At 43.1% G+C, this 14,595-nt stretch overlaps 1 protein-coding gene across 1 annotated transcript in view; it reads left to right on the top strand.

Annotated features, from left to right (window-relative positions):
- The first annotated feature begins 7,821 nt into the window (after positions 1–7,821).
- The window catches only part of rtn4r (reticulon 4 receptor), a 51,386-nt gene continuing 44,612 nt past the window's right edge, over positions 7,822–14,595 (top strand). The window contains exon 1 of the mRNA XM_030738462.1: positions 7,822–8,385. Coding sequence (XP_030594322.1) covers positions 8,367–8,385 — 19 coding nt within the window. The 5' untranslated portion in view covers positions 7,822–8,366. The remainder of the gene's footprint in view (positions 8,386–14,595) is intronic.

The raw sequence follows: 14,595 nt of genomic DNA, 5'->3' as shown, positions 1-14,595 counted from the left end.
GGATGGGTCATCATAGGCGATGTTTGCTTGGGGAGCACTCACAGGCCTGTAGCTATTCAAACTTACTGCACCAACGTCCTTGAGAACAAACGCCCTTCCTTCTTCAGCCCCTGTCCTAACAGGTTTCATGTCAAGGAGAAGTTTGGGTCCCTGTCTGAACAAACAGCCATTCCAGACATTCGCAGATCTTTCGAGTGTACACTAGGAAGCACAGTCTTTGAGACAACCAAAGATGACAACAAGATAGGACTTTCTGTGGAAGACAGACTGTTCCTAGAGCTTATGGATAAAGAGATGTTCATGGACAATGCAAACAGCTGGGTTGCCCCACTTCCGTTCAGAACACCTCGTGAACGCCTACCTCACAGTCGCGACCAGGCACTCATGCGGCTGGCTTCTGTCCAACGCACTCTGGAGAAAAGACCTGAAATGAAGAAGCACTTTGTCACCTTCATGCAGAACATCTTTGATCGTGACCACGCTGAGCGGGCTCCTCCTCTCCCAGCTGGGAAAGAGTGCTGGTATTTACCCATCTTTGGGGTTTATCACCCGCAGAAACCTGGCCAAATCAGGGTGGTCTTCGACTCAAGCGCGAAGAGCCATGGCGTTTCGCTCAATGACGTCCTGCTGTCTGGAGCTGACCTAAACAACAGCTTGGTCGGTGTTTTGTTGCGGTTCAGACGTGAAGCCGTTGCAGTAACTGTGGACATAGAACAGATGTTTCACAGTTTCGTTGTCAGGGAGGACCACCGAGATTTCCTGCGGTTCTTCTGGCATGAGCTCAATGATCCCGCCAATGACCTCTGTGAGTATCGCATGAAGGTTCATGTATTTGGCAACAGCCCTTCTCCTTCAGTTGCCATGTATGGACTTCGGCGTGCTGCAGCTCACGGCGAAGAGGAATTTGGCTCGGATGTGCGCTGCTTCATCGAGAGGGAGTTCTATGTGGATGATGGGCTTCTGTCACGACCCACAGCCAGCGAGGCAATCAATCTATTGAAACGGACACAGAAGATGCTTGCCATATCCAACATCCATCTCCACAAAGTGGCATCCAGCTGCAAGGAAGTCATGGAAGCATTTCCTGTAGACGACCGCGCTAAAGGGCTCAAAGAACTCAACCTAGATGCTGATGCAACACCTATTCAGCGAAGCCTAGGCCTAAGGTGGGTCTTAACTAATGACACTTTCACCTTTCAAGTGACCGACACAGTCAAACCTTACACACGGAGAGGTGTCCTAGCCACCATCAACGGACTATTCGATCCACTGGGGTTTGCTGTGCCAGTCACAATTCAGGGAAAGATGCTGCTCAGAGAGCTCTCAAGCAAGGCTTTGGATTGGGACTCTCCTCTTCCTGCAGACAGGGAAGCTGAATGGAACGCATGGAAAGATTCTCTCAGTGATCTTCGGCAGTTACAGATTCGAAGACCTTATGTTGCTACTTCAGTTTCAATGGCTACAAGGAAAGAGCTACATGTTTTCTCAGACGCTTCAGTGAAAGCTATTGCAGCTGTCGCCTATCTCAAGGTCATTGATGCAGAAGAGAAGCCCCATGTCGGATTTGTACTGGGCAAAGCTAAACTAGCTCCACAGTCTGCGCTCACCATCCCCAGGTTAGAACTGAATGCTGCCGTTCTAGCCGTGGAAATTGCAGAGGTCATCGCCAGTGAATTGGACATCGATCTGGATACTGTTGAATTCTACACAGACAGTCGTGTAGTCCTTGGATACATTAGTAACCAGACCAGGAGGTTCTATGTATATGTTGGCAACAGGGTGCAACGTATCAGAAGATCGTCAGGACCCAAGCAGTGGCACTATGTCTCCACAAACTGTAACCCAGCTGACATAGGTACTCGGGTTGTGTCTGCAACCATGTTGAGTGACAGCACCTGGCTCAAGGGGCCTGCCTTCTTGTCACAAGCTAGCAGAGACCCGGACACGGAAGCCTATGAACTCATTGACCCTGATTCAGATGCAGAGGTACGAGTAACTGCCACTCACCTGCTCATCAAGTGGCCTCAGCTTGGATGTCAGAGATTCGAACGGTTTTCTTCATGGAAGAAGCTGATCAGGGCCATGAGCTTGCTAGTCCACATTGTCCAATCTGTCAAGAACAGAACCAAGGATCAGACATGCTGTTCATGGCATTACTGTAAACGGCCACGCAGCGTTGAAGAGCTGGCAAAAGCAGGAGAAGTAATCATCAAAAGTGTACAAAAGGAGACCTTCAAGGAGGAACTTACCTGCATAGCCGGTGGGAAAGACATCCCCATACACAGTCCTCTGCACAAGCTCAGTCCCTACTGTGATGAAGAAGGAATGCTGAGAATAGGAGGACGGCTCAGACATGGCGATCTGCAATACAAAGAGAAACATCCTCTTGTTCTTCCAGGGGGTCACGTGGCAAAACTTCTCATAGAGCACCATCACCAGCGAGTGATGCACCAGGGTCGAGTTTTCACAGAAGGAGCAGTGCGATTTGCTGGATATTGGATCATTGGAGCAAGAAGATTGATCAATCATGTCCTGCACAACTGCATCACCTGCAGAAAACTCAGAGGCAAAGCAAACACTCAGCGGATGGCAGACCTACCACCCGATCGCTTGAGCATGGAACCCCCCTTTACCTTTGTGGGCCTAGACGTATTTGGTCCTTGGCCAGTTGTCACACGGCACACCAGGGGAGGCCAGGCAAACAGCAAGCGGTGGGCTGTCCTTTTCACGTGTCTCAGTACACGCGCCATCCACATTGAGCTGATTGAGTCAATGGACTCCTCAAGTTTCATTAATGCCTTCCGGAGGTTCATCAGCTTGCGTGGACCTGCCAAGCAGATTCGGTCAGACTGTGGTACCAATTTTGTTGGTGCTTGTCGGGAGCTGGGGTTCCTGCAGACAGACCCGAACCTGTCCAACATCAGAAGGTACCTAGGAGAAGAAGGTTGCACGTGGGTTTTCAACCCACCTCATTCCTCCCACATGGGAGGCAGCTGGGAGAGAATGATAGGGATATCCAGACGCATCCTAGATGCGATACTTCTCCAGTCCAGCCAGGTTCGATTGACACATGAAGTGCTCTCTACTCTCATGGCAGAGATAACAGCCATAATCAATGCCAGACCACTGTCCCCTATCACGACAGACCCAGACTCACCTTTCCTGCTCACGCCAGCGATGCTCCTTACCCAAAAGGTCTACACTCCTCCTCCTCCCCCAGGAGGTTTCGACGGAAAAGATCTGCACAGGCAGCAATGGAGGCAGGTGCAGCACCTTGGAGACGTGTTTTGGAAAAGATGGAGGCGGGAGTATCTTGGGACGCTTCAGAGCCGGGGAAAGTGGCAAGCCGACCGTCCAAACCTTCAAGTAGGGGATTTGGTGCTGCTGAAAAACCAGCAAGTGAATCGCAACGAATGGCCAATGGGGCTTATCAACAACACCTTTCCAGACAAGGATGGTAAAGTCAGAAAAGTCGAGGTCAAGATCTTCAAGAATGGAGCAGCTAAGACCTACCAGAGGCCTGTTTCTGAAACAGTGCTTCTCATGTCCCGCGACAACTGAGAGTCACAGGACTGTGTATAGAAACTTAATTGTGTGTTTACGTAATATAGTTGCAATTGTAGTGGTATCTCACAATACCAGGCGGGGAGTGTCATGGCATTGGAACTTTTTGGGGGTTTAGCGCCACCTTTCTAGTGGGGGAATATTCATTGTTAAGCCTGCATTTTATTTTGACACTTACCTTCAGTTGATGTAACTTCCTGTGACGTCATATCTAGCTAGAGTAAGAAGTTCATTACGTCAGTTGGGTCAGAGCATGCTAAGGTGAAGAGGCGTTCATCCTTGTAGGTCGTTCTTGCCCTTGGAAAGGCTTTGCTTGTAAGTTAATATTGTTTGTAATTTTGTGTATTAAGGACCAATGTATGCTTTCATGCATCTTAAGTTAATTTGTAGTGAAATTAATGGCAATATATTGTTTGTGGGTAGATAATATGTCTGAAGATTTTCTGCAAGTCATGTAGAGCTAGCAAGCTAACTAGCATGTTCATTTCCGCATGTAATTTGTATGCTACAATGAATGTATGTAGAAGGATGAAGCAAACACACTTTTATGTACATTTCTGTTTGTTTATTTAGTTTTAAGAATCCCAAGGAAGGATTTCGTGTATCTGAAGATTGGAATAAACTTTCAAAACCTACTTCGGCCTCAGAAATCCATTCCATCGTTAGCTGTCTGTCTAGTCAAGTAAATGGGCACCTGATGAGGACAGAACAAGTAGTGACAGTCGAGCTGAGGGTGCAATATCATTTTCTGTTATTGTTTTGTTAATCCATATTTCACTGGTTCAGAAGTCAAATGTATGCTGTCCAGCTTGGTGGACATGTTTGTAACTCCATGAAAAATAGGTTGATAAACAAAATTTCAAATGCATTGTTTGTTTTTCATGTCTAAAGAGGAATAAAAACACTCAGGAAAAAATATTGACTGAGGTTCTCATAATTCATGCATGAAAGGGATATATTAGTGTCTACTGCTATTTCTGTTTTTATGTATAGTAGTTTTAGGGGGAAAATTATATATTTTTCTCAATAACAACCTTTAAAAGAACATTCTTCATAATACATTTTTTTTATTCAAACATGTATTTTTAATGTGACATACACCACTGACCCTGACCAATTTCAGGATTATGAGACCATTAAAATAACTCTTATTAAACAACTGGTTTAAAAAAAAAAAAAGTAAAATAGAGAGAACTGCCTTGGATTGGCTTTACCTATCATAATTTACAGACATACTGTGAAACTCGCCCAGCAGGGATTCTCACCCTGAGGTTGATTTACATTTTCTCTCTTTTTTCCCCCCCTTTTTTAATAAATCCAAGCATTTTTATCCTTCCTAACCTATGCTGTTGGTTTGGAGAACTTTTAAAAAGCATTATTGCCTGAAGTGACAAATGTACTATTCCGGCTCAGAGATAGACCAGCAATGGGCAAATGATACAAAATATTTCACGAAGGCAAAACGCCTACACTTTTTTAAGTGTTGTTGAATATTTCCATAGTTTGGAAATGTAGAAAACATAAGGAAGCGCTGTCAGTCAGGGGGATGTATAAGCCGCTGTCAACCATATTTTATGGATAGGTTGCCCTAGAGAACCTCCATGACCTTTTTCAAACTCAAACATAACTCACCAAATTATCTTCATGTTCAATTATGTCCATTCTGTAATCCAAAGTGTGTAAAAGCAATACGCTTTAGCTGTCATCCATATACTGTGATTAACACTGGCCCTGCTGTAGTTCCTGTGGCAGTGGAACACAACTAACTTTCCTATTACCAAAGGAAGTCATTTATGCCCCTGTTCTCCTTTTGATCTGTCAGACTTGGGATGAAAAGAACAGTAGAGTCTCAGCCTAGGGATCCACTGCCTTTGAGACTCAACAGCTTGACTCATTTCATTACTGTCATGAATTAAAGATCTCCAATCTCCTTTTTCTCCCATTCGCATGGCAATGATCCACCCTTAGTTAATTTACAGTCACTCGTTGTGCAAGGCCTCCAGCCTCAAAGCTCCCACGACAATTTACCTGCGTCCTTTTCACTTGCTGGTGCATATCATTGTGATATACTATAACAGGGCTAGCAGAGGACTCAGTAGGGAGTGTGCATGTTGTATAATGAGCAGGGGAAGTGATGATAATCACTTGCACCACACCCCTAAGTTCCTAGCACCAGGAGACATAACAATTGAACCAAATTAATATTTTTTGCTGGAAATAACGGTGAGTGGGGTTATACTATGGAAATGTCTTGCTGTGGCAGATTTTGTGATCATGTCAACACAATATGCTGAGACTTAATTAAGATCTCATTTTATATGCAACTCATGTTCTTATCTGTTTAATGATGTTTTGGTTCTAAGACTTAACACACACTCAAAATTCTCACCATTCTTGTTGCTGTGAATTTGCTGGGAAATGCAACTTTTAGGTTGCTCATCATAATTAGTATTATTTTTCTCTGAAAAGCTGTGTGTGTGTGTGTGTGTGTGTGTACACACACACACACACACACACACACAGAGCACATAATGGTTTTGTTACATTCACTCAAGGACACAAAAATGCATAACATACAAGTGCATGGCAGGATTATCCACAAACATGTGTTTGTCCACATGGATGCATTAGGATAAAGCATGAGAGACAGAGATGACAGTGAAAGGTGACAGCACTTCCTTTCTGGCAGGGTGACCTGGTTCTCAGCGGGCTGCTGAGGCGGCTTTGGACTGTGTCTCTGCTGGCCATCTGGCCTTGCCGGTCTCAACTGTGAGCAAATACCAGGCTAGTGGCTCACATACATATTCTGATAGCGTGATTCAATATTGGTGGTAGTTGTAAGCTTGGGATTAGCCTGCTGCATCCTCCATTACACTCAGCTAAACCACCCACCTGGCTGTGGTTTCCATTCACCTGCTCCCTATGGTAATCTTGTGGCTTTTATGTGCTGTACTGTAGTATGCAAGTGTTTGATCTTGTCTGTATGTGCTTCCAATCAACAGTCAAAAGTGTTATAAAGGACAAATCTGAGCTCCGTGTGTGTATTTGGAAACTTGTTAACATTTATCGTCATCAATGTTAATTCCAGAATTTCTTATTGAGGGAAAAAAATATAAACAATGCACCTTCTACTTTAAATCCAGTAATTTCTGTGCCAGTGCTTACATTCAGCTGGATTCTGCGCCGTATCTAAGGCGAGGTGGGAGACATCATCTCGAGATGAGGAGTCTCTTTCTCTTTGTGATGCTGAAAATCATTTTTTATGTTTGTCGGTAGGGGGCGTGTGGCACCTATAGATAATAGCCCGCTGCTGCTACTCCAATCCTTCAGGGTCTCAGCTAAACCCATCAAAGGCGCAGGCCAAAGACGGGGTGAATTGGTGTTGGAGCCAATCAGCGGTGCATACACAGTGCAGATCTGTGGTTCAGTAGTTTAAGCCCTTCGTAAAAACACAGGTTATTATCTAATATACAATCAAAAAAAAAAAAAATATATATATATATATACACTGCTGAGTTCTGTGGACATGAAGAAATCAGTTTTGATGGGTTTTCAGTGGGTATTTTCACACACACACACAACCTCCCGAAATAAAAAGGAAAACGTTTCCAGCAGTACTCACGGGTCTCAGGTAAGTGTCATGATTATAAATGTTCCGTTAACCAAGCAAATCTAAGATCTTTGTTTCTCTCGGCTTTAACAACTACGCCCACGACGTCAGGACAGCCAAACTGTGCCGTCCCCGTGAGGAAGCTTGGGTCCCAGCAGCAGGCCTGGCTCTGCGCCTGTCTTCTGGGAGTGTTTTCGTATGCATGTGCGTGCCTGGCCATGTCCGATCCAAATAGATTCGCCTCACGTCACCTTCCTACCCACCACCAGCCCACCACCCCTGCACATAAAACATTCATTAGAGCACAGCCTAGCACTGCAAGAAATGTCTCTCTGAATAAGTCATTAAGTATCAGAATCACTCTTTCAATCACGAAATTACACCAGTTATCTCAAATTATTACTATTATTAATATTATTAATTGTTCAGTTCAGTTTTGCATTTGTCAAGGATTTTCTCTATATAGCCGCGGATATAAAACCTCTCCTTTGTCATGATTAATAGCCCGTACACTAAGAATTAGAAGGGATATTTTTTGCAGCGTGATACAGACCCATAAAACATTCATCTTCGAATTCTCTCTCTCCCTCTTTCTGTCTCTTTCCGCCAAACGCCCCTTGCTGCCCCGCCCTCCCTTTCCACCTCTCCGTGGTAAACGCACACTGGTGCGCACCAGTGCGGCCGATAACCGTGTTCATTCCACACACTTTTTTTTTTCTTGAGTGTACTTGGGAAATATACAGAGGGGCAAGTGATCACACTGGATATGATCTGCGATTTCAAAAGATGGATTCAATACTCGGGTTTCGCCTGTGTCGCTGATTCTCCACTTCTGCGTTAACACTTTAAGCTCTTCTCCCGAGCTGTTTGCGCGTCCTATATTTGGGGAGGTGTCGACTGGTGCGTCGAGTCTACAGATCCCAAATTGGATGTTTATTGCTGACTGTTTTTGAATCCCTCGTCCATATGACTGAGCCAGGGTGCAGCTGGAGACGTGGCTCCCCACTCGGGAAGACCTACGGCTAAAGTTTGAGGGGTGCAGGGGTGCTTTAGTCTGCCCGTTTCCCACCTTGCACTGGATTTGCAAGAACCCATAAATTGCAATAATTAGTGGATTTCCTACCTGTCTCCGCATACGTGGGATTCATTCTTGGATTTTATACAGTCTCTGGATTTCACCCCCATCTAAATCATGAAGACCGTTATTGATGGTGAGTACACGTCAGACAGCTGGGCATCTTTGTAAAGTTTTCACATATATCAGACAGCAGGATCCCGCTGGGTTACTGCGTACTGATAAAATCCACAGCGGCGCAGTGTCACCGCTTTGTGGAGGACAGACAGAGAGATAAATCAGGTGTCCTAATTGGAGTTTACTCCGCTGAACACCCCCGAGGTTTGGTTAAACTAAGGCATGGCTATCAGCATGACAATAAAACCAGAAAAGAAAAAAGAAAAAAAAACACACAGCGTCTTAATCTGCAATAAATTATAATTTTATCGTTGGAACGGAAAAACTAGAAGCAGAAGTATCGTTTAGGAGATGGATGTTGCGGCTGTAAACGACCTTGACTCAGTGGCTCTTAATTGAGTCGTAATTCGGATCATATCTTGTGCGTGTCTCTCGCTTTCCCTCTTTGTGTGCACTTATCAGTGCGTGAGAGAGTAAGAGGCCGTGTACTGTTTGCGGTGGTCAATATGCTCTGCATGATATCGCAACTTAAACCGGGCATCCGCTTCAGCCCGTCTGGACGCTGTGGGCTGAGCGTTTGATGAAGTCTGCAGATGGTCCGCTTGGCGGCCCAATAATACCGCTTCATTCCTCAGCTCCTTGGCTTATAATTGGTGTTTTGGTGGCATCGTCCCACTCAGGGTGCCGCCAAAGTGACAGGAAATTGGGCCTTGTAGCTTTCACGACTGGACTTGGAGCTATTCTAATGAGGGCACGGATGCGCTCCCATTCCCGCCAGAAATGGCTAAGAATTTAATTTTTCAGTTTTGTGTGTGTGCGTGTGTGTGTGTGCGCGCGCGCGCTCACAGAGAGCTGGAGGGAGGATGGGCAGGGAAGGAGGATGTAGCACCTGGCGTGTCATTACGTGTCTTCCCGTACCTGATTGGACCTCAGTGGTGTTGTTGTTTTTTATTAGGGCCCGAGCACGAACTGTGCGAAGGCCCTATTGTAATTGCTTCGTTTATTATTACTGTGAATGCTGCAAGCATTCACAGTATTGTTCTTGTAATCTTTATTATTATATATTATATGTTCTTCCGTACGTTTTTTGACCGCTAAAAACTCAAAAACCGCTTAAGCTACAGAAACAATTAAGGTATCAAAACGTTCAGCTTCTTCAGGAGAAGTGGGCTATTACTTTTCTGGTTCAAATCTTTAAGCATTGATTTTATATTAATATTTTTCTGAATTTTTAGCCCCATTGAAAATGAATGGGGAAGTTTCAAATCCTTTAAAAATCCTTTCCGGCTTTAAAAGCTAATAACTTCAGCATACCTTAAGCTAGAGAAACCATTTAAGCTTTAAAATGAAGCCAAGCCTTTCAGCTATTCAGCTATTACTTTGTGTTTTAAAATCTTTTACGGTTTAAGCACAGTGAGCATTTAAGTGTGAGGAGGTTTTTCAGGCGTTTCAGAGTTTATAATGGTTGTGTATTGCGTTTGCTAGAGTGGGAGCCTGATTAGTAGAGTGGGAGACTTCAAAACTTTCAGATGGAAAATTTATTTCTAAACTGCCGCTGTGTACACACTCTTCACTCTACAGCCATGATTTTTTGCTCAAAATGTAGAGCTGCTTCTCTACTTTCAAAAAATGTGTCTTTAAACCCTGTCAAATGTACACTTTTTAAACTGTAAGCATTCAAACAGAGAGAGTACCTTCCAACTCCTTCATTAACCTCCATAGTAATTTCTGAGAGGTGATTTTCTCCAAAGCAGAAATGAGCACCTTTTTTAAACTGCTCCCACAACCACACTTTTGAGCCCAGGAAAATAAAAATGACACCACTGTTTAGAGCAGGTCCTTGTGGTGCTCACAGTTCAAAAATGATTTTGATAGGAGCTACGGTTTTTGATTTAGAAGCACTTATTTGACAGTTGCGCCGAGTCAAATTTGGCCAGAGTGCACACACCTCAGCAGGTAAGCAGTGCACCTCGCAGGTGTTTTCAATTGGCGCATTTGCAAGCATTCAGCTTGGGAGAGCTCTCCAATATGTATGCATGCAAACCTCACTGCTTGTATGAGACTCCTGTTGGCTCAGTGGTAGAAACACTGGACCATGAATGCAAAAGAAGCAGAGAGAGCAGGTTCAAGTCCCACTCTACCCTAAACTTAAAAGATTTTCCATTGGGTTTTGAACTTTAAATCTCTTCATATTCAATAATATTAAACTCATTCTTTCCACAGTTGTCTGTACCTTCTTGTTAAGACAAAGTTTCAGTGTGTGTTTATTTCTTCAAGCCCTTTTTGAGGCTTTAAAACTTTTTATATTAACACTTTAGCAAATTTCAGCTGAACAAGAAATTAATCTTGGTGCTTTAATTTGCTGTGACTGCACTCACTCTAGTGGTTAACCAGAGAAACAGCAGCTTTAATAACACAATGTCAGAATAGCATGCTCAGGAAAAATGGCCCAAGGTCATCAGCTGCCATAGCCATCTCACTCATAGTGGCCCATTTTACCCATTTCAGTGTCTTTTATGGTTTTTCTTCAGCTACTGTTAAAATTTCTTTTACGGTTTAAGCACAGTGAGCGTTTAAGTTTAAAGAGGTTTTTCAGGCGTTTCAGAGTTTATAATGGTTGTGTATTGTGTTTGCTAGAGTGGGAGCCTGATTAGAGAGCTGATTTTCTCCAAAGCAGAAATGAGTACCTTTTTTAAACTGCTCCCACAACCACACTTTTGAGCCCAGGAAAATAAAATTTACACCACTGTTTAGAGCAGGTCCTTGTGGCGCTCACAGTTCAAAAATTATTTTTATGTGAACTTACCCCAAACTTAAAAGATTCTCAAGTTAGTTTTGAACTTTAAATCTTTTCTTATTCAATCATATTATACTGATTCTTTCCACAGTTTTCTGCACCTTCTTTATCCTTCATGTTTAGGACAAAGTTTCAGTGTGTGTTTATTTTTACAAGACCTTCTTGAGCCTTTAATGCTATTTATATTGACACTTTAGCAAACTTCAGCTGAAAAAGGAAAAATCTTCTAGCTTTTTTTGCTGTGAACGCACGCACTCTAGTGGTTAACCAGAGAAGCAATATCTTTAATGACACAATGTCAGAACAGCATGCTCAGGAAAAATGGCCAGAGGTCATCAGCTGCCATAGCCACTTCAGTCATGGTGGCCCATTATCAGCCACCCTTAATAACCACACATTGACATCACAAACCAACAATCACAGTAAAACCAACAAAACATCACTGAATAACTGATAAACACCAATAACTAAAACCCCCAAACATCAGTATAAACACTCCCATAAGTCCCTGCTTCTGTGGCTCCTCCCATTGGCTGCCACAACAGCAGATTCATTCTGTCCACAATTTTCTGCACTTTCATTCTTCTTCATGTTTAGGAGAATCATTCAGTGTATTTTAACATTTGCAACAAGATTCCCAAATATTTCAGGAATGACAGCAATTCAGCTGAAAGCCTTCAGTTGCAAGACATTAAACTACAGTACTAAACTTGGATTTAACTTCTCAATATGTTTTACGGTTTTTCTTCAAGTCCAGTTTAAATTTCTTCAGGCTGATTCTTGGCATTCAATACTTGTCAAATTCATGAACTACAATTAAAGACCTTGTAGCTTTTGGCAATTCATGTGATCACCTACTGCTTACACAGAGAAGCTGCATTTAATTTAGACAAAACGGGAGGAGCTTAAACATGAAAAATGGACCATGGTCATCTGCTACCATAGCCACTTGAGTCATGGTGGTGCCCTTTTAATATCTTCTCTGGTTTTTCTTTAGCTGCAGTTTAAATGTCTTCAGGCTTTATTGTTTTTTTTTAATACAACCTTTTATAGTGAGGGATAATTAAACAAACTTGAGTTGAAGAAGAAAGAGATCTTCTAACTCTTCACCAACCCTGTGCTCACCTACTGGTTGCACATAGGTATTGCACTTAAGTTAGACAAACTTGACCAGGAAAAATGGCCCAAGGTCATCAGCTGCCATAGCCATCTCACTCATGGTGGCCCATTTTACCCATTTCAATGTCTTTTATGGTTTTTCTTCAGCTGCCGTTAAAATTTCTTCAGGTTGTTTTTCTGCCCTTTAAGGAAATCGAATTTAATTTAGTTACTTTCTTGACAATTTTAGCTGTTTTGCATTTAAAATTCATTTTCAGCATTTGTCAGCTGCTTTAACTCTTTCAGCCAATCAGAATTCAGCTCTGAAGCATTTCCTGGCATTTCAGCTCCAATCATTCAGCAAATAAAGTTTCAGCTGTTTGAAGCATTATTAACAGCCTTTCAGCAGTTTTAACACCTGTTCAGCATTTTTAACAGCTGTTCAGCAGTTCAGCAATTCAGCAGTTTAGCAATTCAGCAGTTCAGGTACTCAGCAGTTCAGAAATTCAGCAGTTCATTGAAGCTCATTCAGCAAATAAAGTTTCAGCTCTTTGAAGCCTTTCTTGGCATTTCAGCTCCAATCATTCAGCAAATAAAGTTTCAGCTGTTTGAAGCATTATTAACAGCTGTTCAGTAGTTTAGCAGCTGTTCAGCAGTTTTCTCAGCAGTTCAGCAATTCAGCAGTTCAGCAATTCAGCAATTCAGCAGTTCAGCAATTCAGCAGTTCAGCAATTCAGCGGTTCAGCAATTCAGGTATTCAGCAATTCAGCAGTTCAGGTATTCAGCAGTTCAGCAATTCAGCAGTTCAGCAATTCAGCAGTTCAGGTATTCAACAGTTCAGCAGTTCAGGTATTCAGAAGTTCAGCAATTCAGCAGTTCAGCAATTCAGCGGTTCAGCAATGCAGCAGTTCAGCAATTCAGGTATTCAGCAATTCAGCAGTTCAGCAATTCAGCAGTTCAGGTATTCAGCAGTTCAGCAATTCAGCAGTTCAGCAGTTCAGGTATTCAACAGTTCAGCAGTTCAGGTATTCAGCAGTTCATTGAAGCTCATTCAGCAAATAAAGTTCCAGCTGTTTGAAGCCTTTCTTGGCATTTCAGCTCCAATCTTTCAGCATGCAGCATTCACAGTGCATTTTCTTCAGGAAATGCTTTTTCTAGTTATTATTATTATTTTTATTATTCAGGCAAATGAATTGGCTTTTTGGGGGCTTTATCATATTCAAAAACTCATGAAACTCTGCACATGCGTCACACCTGGTGAAAATTTAAGTATTTTAATGGGCTCGGGCAAGGGCGCGCCCAAATGGCTCGCTAGCGCCCCCTAAACTGGAGCCCCACCGCTGTGTTTCACGTACATGAATGAAACTTCATACACATGTATATCATGTCCAGGCGCACAAAAAATCCTCTTGGAGCCATGCCCTAAACCCAACAGAAAGTCCGCCATTTTGAATTAATTATGCAAATTTGGCGATTTGCAGCCCTCACACTTTTTCTAATAACTCAGAGGTTTTAGACGTTATCATCTTCATATTTGGTTTGTCTAACCTACACCCCCAGGGGAATCTAAATCTTGAAAATGGTGAGTTTTTGCCAAGGGGGAGGGGTCCTTATGCCCCTTTGAACTTTGATCATTCGCCATGAAATTTTGATTGCCTCTCATTCATACCTACATGATCCAATGTGCATCAAACTTCTCCAGTAGGATAAGGGTGCCCCCCTGAACACATACATATGACAATATTTAATATCTGTCGCAGCGCCACCTAGTGGGAACAGGAAATGTCATATTTTACACTTGGAGGTCCAGCTCCAAGGTGGTTTAGCAGAACCATCTCAAATTTCACCTGGAAAGCCTTAAGAAGTTGGACTTACTGTGTTTTCAAAACTGTGAGTTTTTGACAAAAGGGCGTGACCCTTATGGGACGGCAAAGTTCGATGATTCGCCATGAACACAAAAATGGCTGTAACTCAAAGCCAACTTGCCCAATCTGGCTCAAACTTCAGTGGTGTGATAAGCACCCTGTCCTGAACACACTCATATGCATAAAGTCCATAAACGGTAGAGCGCCGCCTAGTGGCAGCTCCGAATATCTTAAAATAGCAAGTTTTTTGAGTAGCCCCGGAGCTACGTTTTCTCTACATGTATGAAAATGTACAGGCTCATGTAACATCCTAAGACGTACAAAAAAGTCTCTTGGACCCATACCCCAAACCCTACAGGAAGTCGGCCATCTTCAATTGAAGGTGTCAATTTTTGCCATTTCCACGCCTGCTATTTGAACGAACTTGTCCTAGGGCATTTGACCCAGTGAGACCAAATTTGCTCCACAT

The sequence above is a fragment of the Archocentrus centrarchus genome, chromosome 9 (genome assembly GCF_007364275.1).
Source record: "Archocentrus centrarchus isolate MPI-CPG fArcCen1 chromosome 9, fArcCen1, whole genome shotgun sequence".
Lineage (NCBI taxonomy): Eukaryota > Metazoa > Chordata > Actinopteri > Cichliformes > Cichlidae > Archocentrus > Archocentrus centrarchus.
Note: the sequence above shows the minus strand (reverse complement) of the source record. Positions and strands in the feature narration are given on the sequence as shown.